Consider the following 16,418-nt stretch of genomic DNA (forward strand, 5'->3'; position numbering starts at 1 on the left):
CCCCATCTTTTATGATGACTAATTAGCAATAAAGGAATGCACATGCCAGATTTCTTGTTATGAAAATAGAAGGAAAAAGGTCAGCATGCACCAAATTTAAACGAAGGCTGGCAGTGCTGTATCAGAAGCTTTTCAAGTTAGCATTGTTCTTGAATTACAGGGAGCTTTATTTCTCGTGAGCGTCGTTACATTTTTAAACCTTACCAGCCTTCAGCAATGAGAAGTGCATCGCCTGCATGAGGAATACACATGAACTTGAAGAAGGTGGCCATAAAACAACTGCAGCAAAGAAGTACTTCAGCAAGAGGGAAACACAAAATAAGCAAGTTGTGATGCATAGGGACAGTCGTCTCTTCTTGGCGAGTTCCTTTCTCTAATTTGTTCATGAATGTTATCCAGCAAAAGTCAAGCCACCTGGAAAAGAAAGAGGAAAGAAATAATATAAGCTAGAATTCCACTTTTAAGATGTACAAGGGATAATTTTATTGCAATTACCTGGTGGGGATCTGCACAAGCCATGGCTGTTTCTCTCTTGAAGATTGCGTCCACCTTTCTCCGCGAAAAGACGAACTTCAGCATAATCTCTCTTTCCTTAATCCATTTGAAAGTTATGATCGAGCGTGCTTAGCAACATAAAATGGTTTTTCTTTTCCAAAAGAAAAAAATCAAGATTACAGCTATTTTTAAATAAAAAAAAAAAACCATAATTATCTATAATAGCCATCTTAATATTTTATATCTGCGATAATTTAATTGTAAAATATTTATTTTATTTTATTCAAATTAAAATTATCATTAAAAAAATTTATTGATGACTAAAAGAATCTTTATACTAGATTTATAATAAAAATTAAATTTATGACGATAACTAAATATGAAAATATATAAACTCAATTTTAATATATTTTACATTGTTAAAAAGTGTTTGTGAATTAAAAAAATTATGATGTTCATGTTTTTCTTCATCTGGGAAATAGTGAAAATCTTGTATTAAAAAAGAACATTAAAATATGTTTTACAGACTTAGTAAAATTTTAAAAGTGATGAAAAAATATTGCATCTAAACTATAAATTTCAGTTTTTATTTTTTTATATTACTCTATTTGCCACTTTCCTTTTCTGTTTTCTCACTATTAAATTTCATATATAGAATCAAATATGAAGAGATGCCCGGCCGGGGTTTCATTTCTCAAACTAAAAGTCTTTTTTATATTTTAATAATAGTTGATTTTCATAATATTTACTTGAAAATATAATGAAATAATATTTTTTTTATTTTTAAAAAATTATTTTTAACATTAAAAATTATAAAAATAAAATTTAAAATAAAATTAATTTTTTCAAAAGTACTTTTTAAACATCAAAATAAACAAAACCTAAGCAAGTATTAGCATAAATTATTTGTATTATATAGGCTATATACAAAGCAGAAAACAAGACACACCCACTTCTACTTAAGGCCATTTTGAAAACCCAAATGACAGACATTATGATCTAATGGCCAAGAATGAATAAATTACTGAGATATATTGGTCCTTAATATTATGAAAAATTTTGACAATATAATTTTAACCAAACCTTAAAAAACTATAAAAAATAGTTCTAATTTGCTAGTGGTTTTATTCAAAATTAATTTAGGATTGATTATGACCTTATTTAGTGATCTTTTAAGAAATAGTTAAAATTATCTCGTCGAGATTTTTTTTACAATATATAGTATGTCAAAAACAGATCCTCGATGCCCCTATAATTATCCTTTTTTTTTTCTTTCCATTTTTCCTTTAGTTTTCTCTTTTATGCCACATTACCTTGTCTTCTTAGCCATTAAATCTTGAAATCTTATCTTTTAGCCATTAGATTTCAATAAAATTTTGAGTTGATTTAGATAACTCAAAATTTTAGACAAAATTAATTATTTTAAAAAACATCTTAATACAATCACTATTTTCAATAACAGTTGTGTATATAATTGATATTACAAAATACAATTATGTTCGACTGCTATTTCTAATAGCAATTTTATATAAAATCTATACTGGAAAATACAGGTGTGTTCAAACTGTTTTATTTTCCAAATACTTTTTAAATTTACATTATTCTTTTAAATTTTTTACCAAACTATATCATTTAAAAAAAAATCTCATATTTAAAAAGTATTTGTTATTGTGATGCAATTTTTTTTTATTAACATGGATATTTAGATTAATTTGTATGTATTTTAACTAATTTTATAATTTTAAAATTAATAATTATGTAAGGATGTAGATGTTCAAATTCATCATCATGACCAGTTGAGTAACCTTATCTTTTTAAATAGCTTTATATTAATATTAAAAAAACAAATGAACCGTTACACAATTACAAAACTACCTTACAATATCTGTTTAAGGTAACTCATGTTGTTCTGTTCTGTCAAAGAAACAAACAAAACCGAGAGAGAGAGAGAGGGAGGGAGGGACTAGGGAGAGATTTTTTTTCATAAATACCTTGCCAAAAGCACACAAATGTTTTCAGTATCAGCTGATAAGGCTAAAAAGAGCATTCAAGATTTAGGGTTTCTTTGTTATGTTTGTTTCTTTGCTGCATAGGACTACAAGAATCACTAGACAGCAAATTTCACCTCCTCCTCCTCCTCCTGGTTTTGTTGCTCAGCCATTCCTTCCTTTGCATTACTTGTAAGTTTCTATCTTTTTTTTATGTTTTTTCCTTTTTGTTGTTAAAGTTTTAATTTTTTTAAGTTATGGTTAAATGGGGACTGAAAATAAAATTAGGGTTAGCAACCACCCTTACCTGTAGATGTAACGATTTTAAATTTTGTTTATGAGTGTGTGTGGTTTTTGCATGTGGGTTGTTAAGAGGGGAACTAAGGGAAAAAGATAAAATTAGGGTTTGAAATTTGGAAGAATGGAGAAAATGTAGGTCAGGGTGTTTGAAATTTGTGATTTTGAGTTATAAAGCACCACTCTTACTCTTTTCATTGTGAATTTGAACTTGTTGGCTCTTTAAAATGGTGGGGTCTTTTTGTTAGGATTTTATTTGGGAACGGGAGTCTTATGGTTTTTTTTTTAGGTATGCTGTATGTGTTGTGTGTAGAATCAGAGATGAGTAATAAGGACAATGAGGTTGGATCAGCACGGGAAGTGCCTGGTACTTTAGAGACAGAGCAGCTGGTTGATGCACAAGAAGCCCCCGTGGAACAAGCTGATAATCCTTCTCCTTCTAATGCTGACGCTGTTGATATCCCTTTGGAGTTGAATTCCCGTCTACAGCAACCCCACCAAGATTCTGCTCTGTCAACCCCATTTGATGATAAAAGAAGCTTAGTCATGCCTAAAGTTGAATCTGTGAAAGATGTCAAAGCCAACGGAACATATAATTCGGAACCTGAAACATGTGCTGGAGACGGCATTGCTATTTCAAGTAGTCATGTTGAAACTGCTAAACCCACTGTAGATGCTGAAATAAAGCCCTCTGACATACAGGGTGCAACTGGTCATGATACTTGGGCAGTTGTTAAGTGGAGTAACGAACCAGCCGAGCCTCAGGCTGGATCTTCAGACAATGAGGCTAAAGGTGATAACAAGAGAGGATCAGATGATGCAAAGAACAATATAGATATGCCTAGTCCCAAAAGTAATGGAAACTCTACACCTAGGCGTACATTTCTTTTGGATGAAAATAGTGGTGGTAGTGAATCGGGTACAGAAGAGGAGCAAAATGATTTTCTGAGTGAGCTTCATAGTTTCTTTAGCGAGAAGAGCATGGAGTTTAAACCTCCTAAGTTCTACGGAGATCTCCTAAACTGTCTTAAGTAAGTTTTTAATGACTAACACTACCAAATTTCATGCTTTTCATTTGAGAATAATGACTTTTTCAGAGATGCATTTTCTAATATGTACCTTCTTATGGTAATAAGGCTGTGGAGATCTGTGATGAGATTGGGTGGTTATGACAAGGTATACATTGTCTTATCCATGATTCAAAACCATTTCCATTTTTGTGTGCATCTTAAATTAACTTCTTTGTTAGTTATTAGTTGCACTTGGTTTTTGTTGGTGAACTTAATAAACTCAATTATGGTAGGGCTAGGGCTAAGCACAATAACCCACGCAGCCATGGAAACACATTTCTGTGCTTTTGTGTACACATAAATTTGGAAGTTAATTTTATGGAAGCAGAGTAATGCTTTGATGTTACATAGACAGGAAATTTAAAAAATTGTTGCTAGCTACTGGGTGAATCTTACTTATAAGCAAGTGGTGTTTCTCATTCATATGTTTTATCAGAATATCTTACTTAAAAGCGATTTTGATAGGTTTTTTCATGAGATTTTAGCTGATCTCTATCGTTATAATGTATCTGGCTTCTTTCTGATTGGCAGGTGACCTCATGTAAGCTGTGGAGGCAAGTAGGAGAATCCTTTAAACCCCCAAAGTAAGGAACAATATATGTTGCCATATGTAAATATAATAGTTCAAGCTAGTTATCTATTGTTGCAATATCAAGCATTTTTCATGTGTTTTTCCAGAGTATCTTGCATTTATTTTCTAGCAGCTTTCTTAAACTAGCATGTGGAGAAAAGTCATGAAAATGTGGATTTGAAAAGGTATGGCACATCTGCACTGTCATCAGTGATAGTGAGGAACCTATCCAATTCCATGAAACAGTTACTCGGACTTGAAGATATAACAATAATAGATCCTGTTAGCTAAGTGCAAACATTAAAATAACTATTAAAGAATACTTGGTGCTTTCCAACCAACATATTATCTTTATTGTGAGTTGTAAGAAAAAAGTTCATGGGGGCATCTAAATATAAGATTAGAAGATCAAAATCATTGTTTGCACACTTGTTTTGTTAACTTAAGCCAATTTAAATTTCTTTTAATTAGTAAGCAATCAGATAGTACTTGTATGAAAAATGATTGGATATAATTGTTAAGACAGAGTATGTCTGAGGCCATTGCCCAGTAAGTGTGATGTGAGGGATAATCTAGGACATATGAGCAAGAATTTCAGGGAATAGATAAATGATGGCGGGAGAAAAACCAGATGAATTATCTGTATAAACAAATGCCTTGGTGTATCTTAGGTGCAAAACACTTCACATGAAAAGGTATTAGCTATATTGACATGTTGCAGAAAGTCAGGAATTCTGGAAACTCAGATTGATTTTCATGATATTGCTTTATATGACCTCAATAAGACTTGCGATTTAACCATGTATCAAATGACATCCCCACATGCTTATCATGTTCCCTTTGTTTCCAGAACAAGTGTTCCTTATATTGTTTGTCTATATTTTAATGTCTTCCCATCCTTTTTTCTGCTGCTTTTGCAGGACATGCACTACAATTTCGTGGACATTTCGAGGGTTTTATGAGAAGGTGATTATATGGTGATAAAATGTACATATATCACTGAACCTTGTCATTCTTTGTGCATTCTATTTCGTTAATTGCTGCTTGGTACATAGTTTGAATTTTCCATAGATCTGCATGTGTGTATAGATATAACTATGTATACATGTTTATGTTTGGTATATGATCATGGAGAATGGTGCAAAAGGGTCCATATAACTAACCCCAACTAGTTTGGGTTGAGGTTTGGTTGGTGTTATTGTATATGTGTTTGTAGTTTATTATATCAGCCAGACATTAAGTTCCTATTCATTGAGTTGGTGTTTTCGAGTATGTTTTCTTACTGTGATATTGCTAATGTGATGAGATATTATACAATATACTAAAAGAACTGAATTTTCTTATGGCGCTTCACTATTTTTCTTACAGTGCTTCACTGTCCATATGGACAGTGAAGCACCTCTTCTTCTTCCTTTTTTTTCTTTTTTTGCCCTTTTTTTAAAAACAATTTTGTCCTCAACTTTTTTTTCCTTTTTATTTAATCATTTTGTGGTCTAATCTCGTGAGAGAGTTTTCAATTATCATAGAAAGACAAAATTTAAACTAAGAGGACCACAATGTAAAACATAGAGAAAATCCGTAGTCAATCTCAAAGTTTTTACAATTTTTAATTTGGTCCAAAAGTTTATTTTATTAATTTTTTAGTCTTTGGGTTTTGAGAGAGGAGATAAACTCGTCGAAAACAAGTGAAAGGTTGTCGATTGACCACAATCTAGCCACAAAAAATAGACTTTTATGTCAATGGATTCCATTTGATGAGAGGAATTCAATGAAGGTGGTTTTTCCTTGTAAACATGGCGGGAAAAGTACATCAAAGACAATTTTGGAGTGTTTCAGAGTTGATAACTGGTTATGGAGGAATTTATGGTGCTTTTGAGGTGTTTTTAGATGAAAATGGGTGAAAAAATTCCAGACGAGCTTCTAGGCCGAGTCACGCCTGGCCTGTTTTTGTTTTTTTTCTTTAATTTAAATTTATTTTTTTAAAATTAATTAATAAAATATTATAAATATATTAAATTAATTAAGAATACATTAAAGATATTATTTTATTAAATATCATTTAATTTTTACTTTGTTTTTGAACAAGAGCATAGCAATCTTTTTTATAATATTAGCAATTTGTTTTATAGCCCATCATTATTATTTTTTAAAAAGAATAAGGCCATGTCATTATTGTGGTGCATAAGTACCTAGAATGTGAATGTACTGCAGGAATCAAGTCACGTGGGGTTGACAAGTTTCACAAGTAGATCAACTTGCCTGTTATATAACTTGAACATCTATCAAAAGCCTGAAGTTATCTCTGTTTTCTCCGATTTGTTTGTTATCCTCCTTTGGCTACAACTTTTTGCTGTTATTTGGTGTTTTGTTGGCTTGTGTAATGAAGTTTCTGTTTAAATTATGCGTCTGTAATGGTGCATGTGCTTCATCAGGTACTACTTGATTATGAAAGACACATAACAAATGCTGGTGAGCCTGACATCCCCATTGCTTCCAAGTCTGAGCCCAAGCAGCTGAAGCCGCCCAAGCTGTCCAGGTCAGAGCCTGTGCATGTCGACACTCAGGTAAATATCAAAACTTCCCATTCAATAGATATATCCTAACTTTGTGATACCTCTTGTTTACTGTTTGGTGATGTTATTTTGTTACTACCTTGTTAAACTGATTATAGATCAAGGTGAGTGGAGAAACATTTGTGGTGTTTTTTAAACCCGAGGCATCCTCTTAAGAAAAAGATCAGCCTTCTGAATTGAATTATGTTGAAGTAATGTGAACAAAATTTTACTGGTGGCTGATCATTCTGAGAGTTCAGTGGTTTTCAGAATATTTTTCAATGGGCCATTAAATACAAAGTTAAAATATTGGTGGAATCAGATATAGTACATAATCTATATCTGGCTCTATAATTTGTGACTTGTGAACATGAATTTCTTTTCCAGGCTGACATGATGGCGCCTTGCATGTCATACCCTTTTATTTATTTATTTTACAAAAATGTATTAACAATAAGAAATGTCATTGATATACAGTGCAACATTAAGTTCCTGTGAGAGTCTAATGAAGAAGGGGACTTTCCTAACTTGAAACAGAAGTTTAAGAATCAGTTTCCCACTCAATTTATTTTACTCAAACTCCCAAATACCACTTCAGGGCATTGGAAAACCTATCTATTGGGGGCTCTCCCAGCACTGTTATCCATTCAAGAACCCATCTAGAACTGGGCCATCTAATTCACTCGGGAATAACTTTACCAGCGGCAGGACATACCTGGTTCCGAAGTGGGTGCAGTCAACGTGAACCCTGCCTAACCTTCTTTGTTTTTTGAAGTTTTACCCTGATAATATACTTAAGAGCTTTTGCTCATTTAAGATGCTATTTTCTTTCTTCTTTTTCCACCAAAAGCTTTAAGCACCCTTTTTTCTCCATTGTTGTCCTCTTGCCTACATTCTCTTTGCTTGGTGATATTCAGGCTTCTGGATCGGGTAGAACTCGTAGGGATGCTGCTGCACGTGCAATGCAGGGTTGGCACTCACTTCGTTTTCTTGGTAATGGCGAAGTTAGTAGCCCTATCATTAAGGTTTGTTGAAATCATATTGAGCATTTCTCTATTTTTTTTTTCTAATGTGTGTTCATGTAACTGGTGTTTACGGTGATGTATCTGTATTTTGTAGGACAAGAATACTGTACCTGTGCAAAAGCGTGAGAAGGAGCTAAAAAACATTGGTAAGAAACAGGTTTTATCAATTTCTCAATTTGTTCTTAATTTGTTTGCAGCTTAAACAAGTTTCCAAATTTGGACCTTTTGGCTCAGGTTTACTGAAACGCAAGAAACCATCTTACGTGGAACATGCTGTCAAATCTCCACGCACCAAAAGTGCACGGTTAAGATTCTTGTTACCCAGTTTATTGCATTTACCCATTGGTATCAAATATTTGCTTTGCTTCGAAACAATACTGGCATTGATTTGAATGGCTTGATTTTTTTACCAGATTGGATGTGGAGGTGACTGATATTGGAGCCCCAGCTGATTGGGTGAAGATCAATGTACAGAAAACAGTAAGTTCTTGCATGTTTTTTTTTTCCCTTTAGAAGGCAATGCAGAAATCTGTACTACTTCTAACTTCGAATGAACAATTGTCTACAGAAAGATAGTTTCGATGTGTATGCTTTAGTTCCAGGTCTCCTCCGTGAAGAAGTGAGTACTTAAATTCTTGTTTCCCTGTCTTCTTTTTTACTTCACTCGTACACATGTTTTACTCATTTTACATAGAAAACAATCTGATGTCATTTAGCAGTGTATTTAGAAAATTCTTGCCTGACTAGAAAGCCCCCCCCTAACTTGCCTGGTTTGATGTTATTATTTAAGCAGAACCTGAGGGTGCCAAGGCCATTTCTATATGCTTGGTGTACTGCTTTACATTATTTATAGATTGTGGGTTCCTAGTTTCATGTACTGCCCACCTTATTGAGACGCCCTTAAGTTGCCCCTGAATTGATGAAGATTCCAACTTCTCAATATACTCAATTTCAGAGATATAAGAATGTGTCTGCAAGATTGGACGTGAATGGATAATTTTTGTGATGACTTCATGAAATTGAAATTGGTTTCGATTCAACTCATTGCTTTCTAGTCAATATATCACTCTTTCATTCAAACTGTAAACACCAACATCTATGCTGATGATATCATGTTGAGACATTTATGAACTTGTTATTCTGCAAAATCAGGTTCGGGTTCAATCAGATCCAGCAGGGCGCTTGGTTATCAGTGGTGAACCTGAGCATGAGGATAATCCTTGGGGTGTCGCACCATTCAAAAAGGTATGCGCGCCTTTTCTTTTTGTAATGCCTGTTATTTCCCATGCTAGGGTATAGAGTATATGAAACAATCCTTGCAGCATGTCTCATGGTTTTAGCTGTTGAGGAACAGCAAACATTTGATTACTGTACTCATTTAAGACTTGTTAAACATTTCCATTTCTTTATGAAGTCGCTAAGATTAGCATTGTTTTCAGGTTGTCAGCTTACCCTCAAGGATTGATCCACATCAGACAACAGCTGTGGTCACCTTGCATGGACAATTGTACGTCCGTGTCCCATTTGAGGAGTCAGACTGATCAGTTGAAAAAGGTCCATGCCTCTTAAAGACACAAGCGAATTGCCATTAGGGCAACGAAGCTAATTGTTGGAGCTGGATGGATTTCAGACATGGTTGTAATTGCCTTGTGTTAGATTAGTACTTAACCGTGTTGATACTATCTAGGTCGGAGGCTTTTTTTAATTCAAGTTATCCATGGGACGTGTTATATGTTTTTGCTTGTGAGCTTTATCCACATCGAACTTGCATATTTTCATAATGTTATTGCAAGTTTCTCTCTGATCTCTTTGCTAAACTTTTACTGTGATCATCCAAATTGGTATATTGAATTATTCCCTCATGTTGCTTCTTTAACAGGATTAGGATTGATTATTAGGTACTCTTTAAAAATTTTACCTCAAGACTTTTCTTCGTGATTTATGGTTTTTTCTTTTTATTTCAAGCTCATGGTTTCCCCTGAAAAAATCACAAAAAAGGCGCATGAAGTCAGCCCTGATACCAATCCTTGACAATAACAGCATACAATGGCAAGGCATGTCGCACAGCAGAGCATTTTATGGCTCCTTTGTTGCTTTGATGTTGTGTTGCTGGTGCTAGAAAGAAATATGGTATGGTAAACTACGAATCGCAAACTACGCAAAATTTGCCATTTCGCTAGGGAATGCATGCATCAGAGAGAAGAACAAAAACAAGAAATGGACTACAATTATGCAACAAAAAACCACTATAACCACTCTGTTTGAGGTTACATACAATTTTATACAGGTGTAAAGGGCACCAACAGGAGATTCCTCTGTAGCAATAAATAATATTTTTTTTTAACAATTAAGTAATAAATAATAGAGACGGCAAAATCATGGAGAAAATACTTGTAGCTCCAAATTATCAGATTTCCTACATTGAAAAAAAAAAAACACTATAGCCACCATTAAGTTGAGGTCACCATTGATGCCAAGTCTAATTCTTCATCAGAGTCGATCACATCTTTGTAATCATAATAAGCATTCACCTGCAATGGAGAACGTATTTAGGAGTGTGTTTGTGCAATGGGTAGCTAATTAAAGACTATCTTACCATTCTGCTAATTTATAGGTGAAATTCATACCGCTGGTCTTGGAGTAATTGCTTCAAAACTATGGAACTCGGGATCGTCAAAACAGGGGGGTTTTAGGACAATATATGCTCCTTTATTCTTGTATCTATCCTCGGTTGCCTTCAAAACAAAATGATTTGTAACAAAAAAAAATATGAAAAGAAGCAAAGTGATGTTAAATTTTGGTTGGTCAATTAAATGATATCCATTAGTTTCATCTGGCAACACGCGATTCCTTGAGTGATTCAACCTATGCAGTAACGTTTAGGAACTTCATTCAAGTCTTCCGCGCATCATTGACATCCAACAAAGTTAAAAGAGATGGAGGGACTGTGTTTTACTTAAAGAAGACTAAGCCAGATTGATTGTCTAATGTAGATAATGTCATTTCAAGAATACCTAATATGATTCACACAAATAAAAAAAAAAGAGTTTAACATGTCCAATATGCAGTGTTTCAAGATGTTCAAAATATCAAAACCAGTCAATCAAAAAGTCAAGTTTGGAAATCATTTCTACCAACATAGCAGACACTTTCTATATGAAAGCCAGGCAAAGAACATATACAAAAGCTTAACATCTCCAAACATGTTAATCATTGCAAGATTTGGATACCAATGTGGAACCCACAATTGATGCCAAAGGATGCAAAACTGTCTTTCCAGTGTAAGAGTTGAGATGTGTGAAATTTGAAAAGAGACCAGTATAGGAAAGAAGGATTAAAACAAAACCTGAAATTGTGGGTAGTCTGGAGCACTAAAGAGAGTAATAAGCTTTCCTGACGGTACAACATGATCTATGGTGTACCCTTCATCCATTCCTCCCAGACCGGGCCTCTTTTCCCTTGCATCGGGCCCTTCATGTGATCTGATGATTAGCTAAGGCAACAAAATGAAACATTAACTACAATGTCAATTCTTGAATAGTAAAACATCACCTTATTCTTAGCATGAAGTGCTGAAATAGTGAAACGTGACCCGGATAAAGAATGCAAGTAAAACAAAGCATCTTTCTATTGTTCGTATATGCAGAAAATAGGCCAATTCTTCTAAAGTTTGTGATCACAAATTGCCACAAGCACCCCAAAGTAACTACCAATAATTTTCCTTTTCAACATAATGTCAAATTGGACCAGTATAATAATTGATACAAGTAAGGAAAAGGAAAAATCACATATGAATAGAAAGTTCTGATTCTGATTTGGGGATAGGTCATTTATTTTAAAAATCTATGATTGAAAAATTAAAAATTGAGCATTTGAGTAGGTAGTAAAATTTCTCAACAACATGCCAATAAAGAGAATTAAAAATGCAATGAAGAAAATTAAATGAGAATTTAAATTTGCACGACCTTCAGTTCGAACTTCTTTAAAAAATCTTCAGTACAATCAGGTCCCCATAACAAACCAATGCCTCTCTCTGTATTTGGTGAAAGTCCAGATTTCATTGTTGGATCTGACCATAACACATCTCCAGGAATTAAGTTCTGACCTTCCCATGGAGGGTCAAGAACCGATCTTCGAGCTTTGGATAACTCCTCCAAAGAACCAAGACATAATGGTTTGGTTTCAGAATTTAAAATTATCCTCCGATTTTTCTTTCCCTTTGATCTCTTTGATGGGGTGATGGACACACTGCGGAAAAGTCCTCCGTGAGCAGTATATACACGCCCAGCTATAACAGAGGCCAAGGGAAGGCCTTCAAAGCATCCCAAACACTTCCGATAGACGTGCTTACCTTTATCACCATACTTTGCCAAAACTTCTTTCTCAAAACCATACACAGATGTACAATACTTGGATTCATGATTGCCGCGAAGGAGAAATACCCTTTGTGGCAAAAATACCTATGCAACATACCAATTCATAAACATTACTCAATTAACAAAAAAAAAAAACAAGACTGAGTTTAAAGTAAGAAGTTGTAATTTATATCCTCAAGAAAGAAAAGGAGAGATCGAGATAAACATTCATGCATGGAACTTGGACATTTAGCAAACAAATAAATGACTACTTAAATGAAGCAAGCACCACCAGCCCACAACATCTCTAGTAACTTAGCAATATGAAGTTGATACACAAATTGTATTTTTTTCTGCAGATGTTCAATATAAGGTCTAGAAATTAATATATACCTTGTTCAAGATAGCAAGATCAATACTTTATCTATGTGTGTGTGAGTACAACATAGAAAAAGACTACAATGACAAACAAATCAATACAGCAAAATCTGCTGTGTCCTAACAATTCTTTTTTATCAAAAGAAAATATCAACCGTAAATTGTCTTAAGATTGCACAAATAGTCCAGAAATATTAGAAACTTAGTATACTGTGGCTTACAGCTTAATAAGAAGTGGGCATGTGGCACCTCTAACAAGACAGGAAACAGGCCATTTAGTTATAATCTAATACTTAGTTAAAATGAGCCTAAAATAGTAGGAAAAAAAGGAATCTTTTAAAGAGGGATTTTTCTCACCTATTCACTCTCACACACTCACCAATGACATTTTCTCTATCCCTCACTGAACCACTCCTCTTCTCTTCACTCATGGAACCAGTCGATTGATCCCTCCCTCCATCATCTCCTCCAAGGCGTATCTGGTTGAAGCCTGGACCAGTTGCGATATGAAAAACCCATTTGATGGTCTTATACAGTGGTTCTGTTTGTCAACCTCTGCTTGAGCTGCAATATTCATATCTGCTTAAGGCTTCTAAGGATGGAGTTCTAAACTCTTCCTAAGATCCATTCAAGATCACTTGCTATCCTTCATGATCCAATTTAAGGTACTTACTTTGCTATGTCACGACAGTTACTTGATGGTAACATTACTATGCATAATTGCCGAACAATTGTGATTCCCAACATTAACGTGTTTTATGTGATATTAAGAAGATATTCTCCTAATATACCTAGATTCTCTGCTGGGCTATATTTACTTGATACAAACTCATGATATTCATAGTAAACAATGGATATGAAGAGAACCACACAAACACTGTTTGAAAGAGCTTATAAACTAAACTGCCACATTTCTCCGAATTCGAATACCTTCAAGCTCCCTTTAGCTTCCCATTATCAATTATTATTACATTTTTCTAGCCATATAGTGCCATAGATAACTCAGTTAAGCATCAGAGCAGTCACATTTCTCTGAATTCAAAAACCTTCAAGCACTCTATAGCGTCAAATTCATGAAAAGAAACTAATACGAGAAAGAAAAAAGTTTCCATTAATTTGTGTGTGTGTTAACAGAATTCTTGAATTGCAATGAACAGTAGTGTTTTAAAGAAAATAACCTTCCAAGCTAACAAGAGCAAGAAAGTCTCAAGGCCCCAGGCTCCTCGATCAACATAATCTCCATTAAACACAAAAAACCGATCTTCAAAAGGAAATCCAGCATCTTGCAACAAAAACATAACATCATGAAGTTGCCCATGAACATCTCCTACAACAACCACTCTAGAATTTTCATTACAGTCATCAATTCTAACACAATTAGGCTCTTTGTGCAGAATTTTCGAGGCAGTGAGGACTAAAGCGTCAAATACGGAAACAGGGAGGACTGAAGGGAGTTCAGATGGAGGGAGGTTTTTGGAAGACCAATCAAAGGCGGAAATGAGGTTTTGGATCCAGTCGAGAGTGACGGAAGAGTTCGAAGGCCATGAGAGAGGGATCTGAATAGGTGGTGGTGATGGACCTTCTGGGGTGGACGTGGTTGTTGTGGTGGAGGAGGTGGTGGTGGCTTCTTCTGGTGAATTGGTGGCGGTGGTGGCGGGTTCGTGATCTGACGGAGAGCCAGATGGCAATGAATCTGACATGGTCTTTTTTTTGGGCTTTCGAAACTACAGCCAGTGTATAAAAATTAAAGATGTCTGTCTGTAGATTTGCTAGTCTCTGTTCAATCAATTTTTATTTTTATTTTTTTACTTTTTATACATTTGTTGTAATATTTTCAGACTTTTTTTCATAAAATATATTTTTAAATCAATTTTTATATTAATTAAAATTAAAATATCTTTTAAGTAACTGTAAAAAAATATTTTAATATTTATTTGATATATTTATATGTTAGATTTCAAGATTTAACCTCACTAAATTATATTAATATGTGTATTTATGTCACGTTGTATCCATAACCTTTTTATACCAATGTTTGGTGTATTTATGTTTTGAAACAATTACAAATCTGAAAATAATATTTATAATTTTATCATGGGCTTGAATGAGCTAGGCTTGGGTCCAAACAATAAAGAATAGCACTTAAACAAGAGGTAAATATATCACATTTAGTTATTAAAATAAACTCTTAATCTAATAATTTATTAATTTAAAACTTAATTTAATTTGGAATTTATTTCAAAATAGCTTAGAGGTTAATTTAATTAAATTTGATCAAATCTACATTAACACCCAATCAAAGTAATATAATTTTTTTTATATAGTTTTACTTAAACCCCGTTTGTTTGCTGGAAAGTAGTTTCATTTTTGAAAGTGAATTTCAGGAAAGTGAATTATTTTTCGATGTTTAGTAGTGTAATGGAAAATAAGTTGGAAAACAATTTACAGTGTTTGGTTATGTCATGGAAAATAAGCTAGAAAATAACTTATTAATGTTTTATTTTTTTAAGATTAAAATAATGAGGAACAAATCTTACAATTTAAAAAGTTGAATGAGAATGAAATTGAAAAAAATATAATTTCATAAATTATCTCAAATAAAATAAATAATAATCAAAATAATAGAGATCAAATCTAAAAAATAAAAAATTAAAAGATGAAGAAATTAAAATAATAATAATTAACATTTCATAAATTATTTCAAATCAAATAAGTAACAATAAAAAAAATGAGGACCAAATTTGATATAAAAAATTTCAATTAAAAAATGATAAGGAAAAAGCAAATAACAATTATAAAAATAATGACCAAAGTTAATATAAAAATTAAATTCTAATGGATGAAATTGAAAAATAAATATTCAAAACAAAATATATATAGCAATCAAAAGTTTGAGGATCAAATTTGATATAATCAGTAAATAATATGACATTTCTAAATTTTTCATAACTTTCAGAAAGTGTTTTCCGTCCAAAATAAAAGGAAAACACTTTCCTGGAAACCAAGCCAAGTTTTTCTTTGACTGAAAAGTGTTTTCCGTTAATCAACTTTTCTAATGGCAAACAAACATAGGAAAGTTTAGAAAGTGGTTTTCCAGAAACTACTTTTCAAAAAATAAACGCAACCTTAAAATAACATTATTTCATTAGATAAAAAACAAAACTATATAATTTTAAAATTAATCTAGATTGATTCGAGATTGTCCAAGAGTGGTTTCGAGATTGTCCTATAGTTGTTGGGCATTTAGGTTTTCCATACTCCATACACTTGTGTCGTGATGCTATCTCAACAAACTGCAGCTAATCCTTCAAATCCCAATACATATGGAATCAAATTAATTACATTTTCCATAAAATAATGAAATAAGATCCTTGCTAATCCACGGAGAATGGTGAGGAAATAAATAAATAAAAAGAAAATAATATTTATTTCATACGACAAGTGATTCACGCGTTTCCATCCTAATGCTTTGATGGTCCGACAAGGTTTCTTGCAACCACAGAAGATAAGAAGACAAGTAGCTCAAAACTCGATAATACAAGCAAACTGTGATCCTCGACGACATCATGTGATTTTGGTCGGTGAGTTCTAAAACCACCGAGGAATACGATCCTCTCGAGTTTATGTAGAGTTCGTCATTCCCAATGTTTCGATATAAAAAATAAATAAGTTTCATAACTAAAATAA

The 16,418-nt window shown here is 33.3% G+C and overlaps 2 protein-coding genes across 4 annotated transcripts; one reads left to right on the top strand and one right to left on the bottom strand.

Moving 5' to 3' along the window:
- Positions 1–2,368: 2,368 nt before the first annotated feature.
- On the top strand, positions 2,369–9,800 carry LOC7490742 (AT-rich interactive domain-containing protein 5). The gene is made up of 13 exons (XM_024604869.2): positions 2,369–2,675; positions 3,070–3,811; positions 3,917–3,956; positions 4,382–4,434; positions 5,342–5,387; positions 6,854–6,985; positions 7,891–7,998; positions 8,093–8,144; positions 8,233–8,302; positions 8,412–8,478; positions 8,567–8,617; positions 9,151–9,243; positions 9,438–9,800. Exons 2-13 carry the CDS (start codon positions 3,072–3,074, stop codon positions 9,537–9,539), a joined length of 1,554 nt encoding a protein of 517 aa, XP_024460637.1. The 5' UTR covers positions 2,369–2,675; positions 3,070–3,071; the 3' UTR covers positions 9,540–9,800.
- A 405-nt stretch (positions 9,801–10,205) lies between these two features.
- LOC7480367 (serine/threonine-protein phosphatase 7) lies at positions 10,206–14,475 on the bottom strand. Of its 3 annotated transcripts, none has more exons than XM_006370690.3 (5): positions 13,910–14,472; positions 11,964–12,458; positions 11,345–11,491; positions 10,626–10,733; positions 10,206–10,529 (listed from the first exon to the last, which is right to left on the bottom strand). In XM_006370690.3, the coding sequence occupies exons 1-5, from the start codon at positions 14,429–14,431 to the stop codon at positions 10,449–10,451; spliced, it is 1,353 nt and encodes a 450-aa protein (XP_006370752.2). In that variant the 5' UTR covers positions 14,432–14,472; the 3' UTR covers positions 10,206–10,448. The 3 variants fall into 3 exon arrangements, with proteins under 3 accessions (XP_006370752.2, XP_002300541.3, XP_052309768.1); XM_002300505.4 differs by having other exon boundaries at positions 10,519–10,529; positions 10,595–10,733; positions 13,910–14,473; XM_052453808.1 differs by lacking the exons at positions 10,206–10,529; positions 10,626–10,733 and having other exon boundaries at positions 11,343–11,480; positions 13,910–14,475.
- Positions 14,476–16,418: the final 1,943 nt, after the last annotated feature.

The sequence above is a fragment of the Populus trichocarpa genome, chromosome 1 (assembly GCF_000002775.5).
Source record: "Populus trichocarpa isolate Nisqually-1 chromosome 1, P.trichocarpa_v4.1, whole genome shotgun sequence".
NCBI classification, from domain to species: Eukaryota; Viridiplantae; Streptophyta; class Magnoliopsida; order Malpighiales; family Salicaceae; genus Populus; species Populus trichocarpa.